Source organism: Dermochelys coriacea, chromosome 7 (assembly GCF_009764565.3).
Source record: "Dermochelys coriacea isolate rDerCor1 chromosome 7, rDerCor1.pri.v4, whole genome shotgun sequence".
In the NCBI taxonomy this organism is placed as follows: domain Eukaryota; kingdom Metazoa; phylum Chordata; order Testudines; family Dermochelyidae; genus Dermochelys; species Dermochelys coriacea.
The window spans coordinates 32022513-32030835 of record NC_050074.1 but is presented as its reverse complement, the minus strand read 5'-3'; the positions used below and the strand labels follow the sequence as shown (position 1 = coordinate 32030835).

At 46.0% G+C, this 8323-nt stretch overlaps 1 protein-coding gene across 2 annotated transcripts; it reads right to left on the bottom strand.

Annotated features, from left to right (window-relative positions):
- Positions 1-1181: 1181 nt before the first annotated feature.
- Positions 1182-7665, bottom strand: CHRM1 (cholinergic receptor muscarinic 1). Of its 2 annotated transcripts, XM_038410576.2 has the most exons (3): positions 7556-7665; positions 4953-6691; positions 1182-3315 (listed from the first exon to the last, which is right to left on the bottom strand). In XM_038410576.2, exon 2 carries the CDS (start codon positions 6608-6610, stop codon positions 4979-4981), a length of 1632 nt encoding a protein of 543 aa, XP_038266504.1. In that variant the 5' UTR covers positions 6611-6691; positions 7556-7665; the 3' UTR covers positions 1182-3315; positions 4953-4978. The 2 variants fall into 2 exon arrangements, with proteins under 2 accessions (XP_038266504.1, XP_043375689.1); XM_043519754.1 differs by lacking the exon at positions 1182-3315 and having other exon boundaries at positions 4912-6691; positions 7556-7653.
- Positions 7666-8323: the final 658 nt, after the last annotated feature.

Genomic DNA, 8323 nt, shown 5'->3' with positions numbered 1-8323 from the left:
GTAAAAATGATAAACATAAATAGTATTTTTCAGTTCATCTCATACAAGTACTGTAGTGCAATCTCTTTATCGTGAAAGTGCAACTTACAAATGTAGATTTTTTTTTTTTTTGGTTATATAACTGCACTCAAAAACAAACTTTGGAGCCTACAAGTCCACTCAGTCCTACTTGCTAAGACAAACAAGTTTGTTTACATTTATGGGAGATAATGCTGCCCACTTCTTATTTACAATGTCACCTGAAAGTGAGAACAGCCGTTCATATGGGACTTTTGTAGCCAGCATTATAAGGTATTTACATGCCAGATATGCTAACCATTTGTATGCCCCTTCATGCTTTGACCACCATTCCGAAGGACATGCTTTTATTTTGATGAAACTTGTTTAAAAAAAAAAATGTTGTTTAAATTTGTGACTGAATTCCTTGGGGGAGAATTGTTTTACGTGCATTCTGCCATATATTTCATGTTATAGTAGTCTTGGATGATGACTCAGCACATGTTCATTTTAAGAACACTTTCGCTGCAGATTTCACGAAGTGCAAAGAAGGTACCAATGTGAGATTTTTAAGATAGCTACAGCACTCAACCTAAGGTTTAAGAATCTGAAGTGCCTTGCAAAATCTGAGAGGGACGAGGTGTGGAACATGCTTTCAGAACTCTTAAAAGAGCAACACTCTGATGCGAAAACTATAGAACCTGAATCATCAAAAAAGAAAATCAACCTTCTGCTGGTGGGATCTGACTCAGATGATAAAAAGGAACATGCATCAGTCTGCTCTGCTTTGCATTGTTATCTAGCAGAACCTGTCATCAGCATGGACTCATGTTGTCTGGAATGGTGTTTGAAGCATGAAGGGACATAAGAATTTTTAGCGCATCTGGCATGTAAATATCTTGCAATGCCAGCTACAATGGTGCCATGATAACACCTATTCTCACTTTCAGGTGACATTTTGAACAAGATACGGGCAGCATTATCTCCTGCAAACGTAAACAAACTTGTTTGAGCGATTGACTGAACAAGAAATAGGACTGAGTGGGCTTGTAGGCTCTACAGTTTTATATTTTTGAATGCAGTTTTTTATATAATTCTACATTTGTAAGTTCAGCTTTCACGATAAAGAGATTGCACTACAGTACTTGTATTAGGTGAACTGAAAAATACTATTTCTTGTTTTTACAGTGCAAATATTTGTAATAAAAAATAAAGTGAGCACTGTACACTTTATATTCTATGTTGTAAGTGAAATCAGTATATTTGAAAATGTAGAAAACATCCAAAAATATTTAAATAAATAGTATTCTATCATTTCCCATATGATTAATCATGATTGATTTTTTAAATCCCTTGACAACCCTAATTAAAATATTGAGGTGCCCAGATATTATGATGATGGGGCCTATATAACCCCCTGAAAGAGATGCTCGAGCAGGGACTAGGGAAGAATTTCTCTACACTAATCCTCTTGAGCAGGACAGGAACAGAGTGGGTTATTAATAATATATTAATAATATCCTGTGTGATTGTGGTTGAATGGGACACTTTAAGACCCTAATGGGAAGGATGGAGGTGCAACTGTGCTTACTGTCTTTCCCGACTCCAGATGTTGTCATCTTTCCCCATGTCACCTTCAGTTTTCATCTCTCTCAGTGCAATGCAATGATACTCGGCACCTCACTAGCACCAGATTACAAAGTGTTTTCTAAAACTCAACCAATGAAGCTTCACCACCCATGATTGCCCAAGGTCACAAGCTCTGAGAATGGAACTTCAGAGCCCAGACACCCCCACCTTTAATCACTAGAATCATAGAATATTAGGGTTGGAAGAGACCTCAGGAGGTCATTTAGTCTAATCCCCTGCTCAAAGCAGGACCAACCTCAACTAAATCATCCCAGCTAGGGCTTTGTTGAGCCAGTCCTTAAAAACCTCTAAAGATGGAGATTCTACCACCTCCCTAGGTAATCTGTTTCTAGTGCTTCACCACCCTCCTAATGAAATAGTGTTTCCTAATATCCAACCTAGACCTCCCCCACTGCAATTTGAGACCATTGCTTCTTGTTCTGTCATCTGCCACCATCGAGAACAGCCAAGCTCCATCCTCTTTGGAACCCCCTTCAGGTAGTTGAAGGCTCTTATCAAATCCCCCCTCAGTCTTATCTTCTGCAGACTAAATAACCCCAGTTCCCTCAGCATCTCCTTGTAAGTCATGTGCCCTAGCCCCCTAATCATTTTTGTTACCCTCCACTGGACTATCTCCAATTTGTCCGCATCCCTTCTGTAGTGTGGGGACCCAAACTGGACACAGTACTTCAGGAGTGGCCTCACCAGTCTTGAATAGAGGGGAATAATCACATCCCTCGATCTGCTGGCAATGCTCCTACTAATACATCCTAATATGCCATTTGCCTTCTTGGTAACAAGGGCACACTGCTCATATCCAGCTTCTTGTCCACTGTAATCCCCAGATCCTTTTCTGCAGAACTGGACACCATGCCCCTCCCAGAGCTGGAAATAGAATCCAGGAGTCCTGGCTCCCACTGCCTGGCTCCACCCTGCTCTAACCCATTAGACCTCCCCACCCTGCAGATCTGATTCCCAGTCTCTGACTCTGAGCTGGGAAACAGAAGAACTCAGGAGTCTTGTCTACCATTCTCCTCTGCCCTTTTCACTAAACGCCACTGACCTCCCAGAACTGGGGCTGGAATGCAGGAGTCTTCCCCCTGTCCTTGCTCTAAGCACTAGACACCCTCTCTCCTCCCAGCCCAGTCTCTGACTCTAACCACTAGACATACTCCTCATGAAGAGCCAGGAGTCCTGACTCCCATTTTCCTGGTCTAAGCAGTAGCATGGCTAGATTGCGCTTATCTCTGTGGCTGAATGGATTGAAGGTCAAGTGTCCTCTTAGTCAAAGCATCAAGACTGGAAAGAGCTGAAAATTCCAAGAGGTCATGTCACAACTGTGAATTGCTGGTTTCAGTGGCCCTGTGGCTTAGATTTTAAACCAGGTTTTAAATCAGTTTCTCTCAAGCACAGAGTACTGAATGCACCAGCTTTGTCCATTTGTTTTCCTTTTACATCCACATTCATCAAGGTTTTAAGGAAGGCCACTATCTGACAATGAGTTCAAGATTACAATAATAAACGGTGGCATGGTGTTCCGGAACCTGCCAGCTGTATCCTCACCCAGACCCCAAAGGCGGGTTCATGACTGTCTTGGAGGAATTCTCCCTCTGGCATCACAGCCAGGTCCTATTCTTCTGCTGCAGTGCAGTTTGCCTGACAGTCTTCATCCCAGCCCAGGGATTTAATCTAGGGGAAAAAGGCAAGGAACAGTAAATTGAGACACTTGTAATACATTTGCTTGTTATATCTTGATAAGAACTGCTGGCTCCTCGGCTTCCAGCGGCAATACAGCCCTCCCTGAGCTGGGAATAGAATTCAAGAGTCCTGGCCCTAGTGCTAACTGTTATAACCACTAGATCCCACTCTCTTCCCAGAGCTGGGAATAGAATCCACAAGTCTTTGACTCCCTATTTCCTCCTGTTCTAACCCACCAGCTCCCACTCCTAGAGCTGGCATAGAGTCCTCTTAGGAAAAGATTTGGTCTAGTGTATTAATTATTTTCACATGATTTTCCAGGGCCAAATTGCACTCAGCGGTGCCCAGGATCTGCATTGTCCCACCTGCCATCCATGCTACTTCCACCAAGTCCATTCATCCTTCAGCAGGAGGCAGTGGAGTCCCCACTCTTATATTCATAGATTATGAGGCCAAAAGGGACCACTGTGATCATCTAATCTGACGGGCTGTATAATACAGGCCATAGGACATCCCTGGATAATAATTCCTGTTTGAAGTAGAACAGATGTTTTAGAAAACTGTCCAGTCTTGATTTAAAAATTGCTAGCAATGGAAAATCCACCACAGCCTTTGGTAAGTTGTTCCAATGGTTAATTCCCCTCACTATTAAAAACAGGCACTTTATTTCTTGTCTGAATTTATCTAGCTTTAGCTTGCAGTCATTGTTTCTTGTTAGATCTTGGCTAGTTCGATGAGCCCTCCATTATCAAATTTCTCTTCCCTATGTAGAGAGACAAGTTGGGGGAGGTAATATCTTTTATTGGATCAACTTCTGTTGGTGAGAGAGACAAGCTTTCAAGCTTACACAGAGCTCTTCTTCCCCAGGCAGATACTTATAGACCCCTTAACCTTCTCTTAGATAAACTAAATAGACTGAGTTCTCTGAATCTTCCACTATGAGGCATGATTTTTACTAGGATCCTAATTGTCTGCTAGAATGAAGAGTCCTCTATTATCAAATTTCTGTTCCCCATTTAGGCAGTTAGACTGATGAAGTTTACTGCAAAGTGCATGCATGGTTGCAAGAGCAGACTTGTCCCCCTCAATGTTCTTTAATAGGGCTGACCTTAGCTGCAACTGATGACACAGGGATACCCTACAGCAGTGGTCCCCAGACTTTTCAGGATCATGCCCCCCCTTACTCCTGTCTGTACCCTCCCTCCTGGGGCTGGGAGTGGGGCTGCAGCTGTAGCTGTGTGTGGTGGTGGTGGGGGAACGCAGACCAGGGTGAGGGAGCCAAGCAGCTGGGCACGGGGATGGGAGTGGGGCTGGGAATGGAGCCATGTCCAGGCCGGTCAGGGGCGACTAGGGGTGGCTCAGGGCCAGGAGCCAGGGCTGTGGCTGGGGGCAGGGCCAGAGCAGAGCGAGGTTGGGTGGCGCTTCCTCCCCACCTCCTGTGGGGGCTGCACCCCCCAATAATTTCTCCGTATCCCCCTGGAGAGCACACCCCACAGTTTGAGAACCTCTGCCATACAGTCTCAACAATTCATGGTCTGATTCACCCTCCTCTTCCCACCTTACAAGCTAATTCCCACCCTGCCCCCACCGCCGCATTTGGCTCCCTCCACTGGCCATGCCTGACTCACCATTCTGGAATTCACCCCACGCCTGCTCAGTGTGCTGGAGCCCTGTGGAAGGCCACCACATGCTTGGGCATCTTCTTCCACCTCCTCTTGTCCCAGCGACACAGCAGCAGCATCTTAAATGTATTGCGAAAAGACTTATTGCATAGGGCATAGCACATGGGATTGACAGTGCTGTTGACGTAGCAAAGCCAGTAGCCCAGTTTCCAGAGGCTCTTGGGAACACAGTCTTGGCAGAAGGTGGACACCAGCACCATGATGTTATAGGGTGTCCAGGTGAGGATGAAGGCCAGCAGGATGGCACTCAGTGTTCGGGCTGCTTTCTTCTCTTTGATCAGGGAGAGGGTCTTCTGCTGGGAGAGCTGTTTGCTCCTCTTCCGCAGATGGCGTTTGGCAGTCAATACCCCCTTCTCCTTAATTGGTGATATCTTTTTGTTTGACGGCTTCTTGGCCATGTTGGGGGACTCAGTGGCAGCAGGAGACTGGGCTAGGATCCTGCACAAGCCATTCCCTCCTGCCCATGGCCCTCCAGCCAGCTTCTCCCGGTCCCGGGTTGGCTTCTCTGTTGGCAGCGGGGGCTGCGTTACACTGCCAATCATAGGCAGCCGGATCACCACCGAGCAGACACTCTGAACCTCAAAGGGCTGCTCTTCTCCCTCAGACGATGTCAAGGAATCAGGAGAGCCGTCCTCCTCTTCCTCCTCCTCTGTATTGATCCAGCTCCCATTGCTGCTCTGCTCCACATATAGCCTGGCCTTCCTCCAACTGGGGAAGCAGCAGGCCTTTGTGTGGGCTTTTGCCACAGCAGAAGAAACCTTGATGGGTTCCAACTGCTCGGAGTTGCTGTTGCTGCCTGCACCACCTCCTTTAGGCCTGTTGTTGGGGATTGGCCTGACAATGCTCTTGCTCTCTGAGCCTTGCAGGCAAGCCAGTTCCCTGGCCCTGTTCTCAGTCTCCCGGTAGATCCTCCAGTAGAGAATGATCATGATGGTGACCGGCAGGTAGAAGGCTGCAATGGCTGTGCCAAAAGTAATGATAGGCTGAGAGAGGAACTGGAGATGGCAGTTTCCTGAGGGCACTGTCCGCTCCCCAACAAAATACTGCCAGAACAAGATGGCGGGTGCCCAAAGGATGAAGGAGATGGCCCAAGCTAAGCCGATCATGATGGCCGCCCTCTTTGGCGTCCTCTTGGCCCGGTAGGTCAAGGGCCGTGTGACAGAGAAGTAGCGGTCAAAGCTGATGATCAGGAGGTTCATGACTGAAGCATTGCTGGCTACATAGTCAAGGGCCAGCCAGAGGTCGCAGGCCACGTTGCCAAGGGCCCAGTGGCCCATGATGATGTAGGTGGTATAAAGGTTCATAGACACTGCTCCAATGATGAGGTCAGCACAGGCCAGGCTGAGTAGGAAGTAGTTGTTGACTGTCTTCAATTCACTGTTGACTTTGAAGGAGACCATCACAAGCAGGTTGCCCACCAGTGTGACCAGTGAGAGGATCCCAGTCATCAGCACAATCAACACCACCTGCCACAAAGAATGGCCCCCATACAGGGTAGGCAAGGGGCCTCCCTGGGAGCCATTGAGGGCTGGTGGGACATTAGAAAGGTTCATGGTGCTGGGGTGGGGTCTCACCTCTCCCAGAATAGCATACTGGGATGACATTGGGTTCCCACTACTCCAATTTAAAGCCCCTTTGGCCAGGAGAGGAAAGATGAGTAGGGGTCTTCAGTCTGAGGACGCCTCCTGGAATGAGGAAAGAGATTTGGCTGAGCTGGGAGAAGGGTCAGATTTAGAGCTGGGTGAAATTTTTCAGACTTTTTTTTCCTTGAAAAATGCAGATTTGGCAACACTGAGATGTTTTGCAAATTCATATTGGTTTTGATAAATTGTTCATCTAATAAAACCCTCAGCCCCCACCTTCCCCAATCATAGTGTTTCATTTTGACATTTTGTAAATGAAACATTTCAATTATTTGGTTTGAAACAATTTTTATTCAGAAATTTCCTTCAGTTATTTAAAAAAATTCAAAAATGTTAAATGATTCAAATTGAAACAAAACATTGACCCAAAACATTTTTTTTTTTTTTAAGTTTTTTGGTTTGCCAAAAATGTTGAAAAGATTTCAGTTTTAGTTCAACTTGACATGAAATTTCCCATCCAGTGCTGGGTAGCGAGGACACTGAGGTAGGAGATCTGGGTTCATTCCAGGCTTGGTTGCTCTGTGACCTTGGGTAAGTCACATCCTGTGCAGAAAAGCAGTTTTGTTTAATGGATAGGACACTGGGCTGGGGCTTGGGACACCTGGGTTCAATTCCTGACTCTGCCATTAATCTTGGTCTAGTCATTTCCCCTTCCTGTGCCTGTTTCACTTCTCACCTTTATCTATTTAGAATTTTAGATAGTGAGCTCTTTGGAGCAGAGACCATCTCTTACTTTATGTCTGTGCAGTGCTTGGCATGATGGGGGTCCTGATCTTGGTCAGGGTTAGGTAGTGCCCTACACGCTACTATACAAATGATAAGAAGAGGAAGCCAATGAGAAGGTTGGATCTTGGGGACCCTGGAGCCCATTGCCTGGAGTGGCAAAGGAGATCACAGGATACTCACCTTGCTATCAAGATTGTTTCTTTGAAACTTCATGTCCCTTCTCCAGTCCAATGATGTTACCCTGGTAGTGGGGCACTGACACATCTAAGACGTCACATTTTGGAGGCCACCTGTATCAATGAAAAGTAGTTACCTTTTCACAGCTCTCGGACACTACTAGGTAACCCTCAAATAGTTACATTTAGACCATGACCTTGTCTTCACTCAAGACAATATCACAATTCCTGTTTATTTCAATGATGCAGGTTTGGGTCCTTAACCCTATAAGGTTAAGGACCCAAGTGTACAGCTGTTCTCTCTCTAGTAAAAGGTACAGGTTCAATTTTTGCTCCAAGCAAACATTTACAGGGGCTTAGTGTAGTGGAGCTCCACAGAGGGTAGGGGGAGGTATCTACCCTAATCTACCAGTGCTGCAACCTCGTGCAACAACCTCTGTCCTTGTTGCATCCAACCTTTGTCTTGTAGTCCAGTCCATATGGTTGCAGCTCCACATCCTCTGAGCTAGGTGATCTTTTGGCTTGTTGCATACGATTCCAAGCTGCCTCCACCTAATTAGGCTATTATGAGGTACTTTTGCCTTATTGCAGTTGACAAGGATGTAGCTAGGTGCTTTCCCAGTGGCACAGAAGGAGCCGCCAGAAAGCTGGGCAGGAGTGGAATTTGAACAATAGCAAATCAAGCTTTCCTACTACACTGGTAGGAGAAAATGCCTGTTGCCCTGATCACTAGTGTCTAGAACTGTCAAGAGCCCAGGACAAACACAGTTCA

Bases quoted from the DNA above. Each gene is read 5' to 3' on its own strand.
- CHRM1 (XM_038410576.2), bottom strand. From the start codon at position 6,610: ATGTCATCCCAGTATGCTATTCTGGGAGAGGTGAGACCCCACCCCAGC.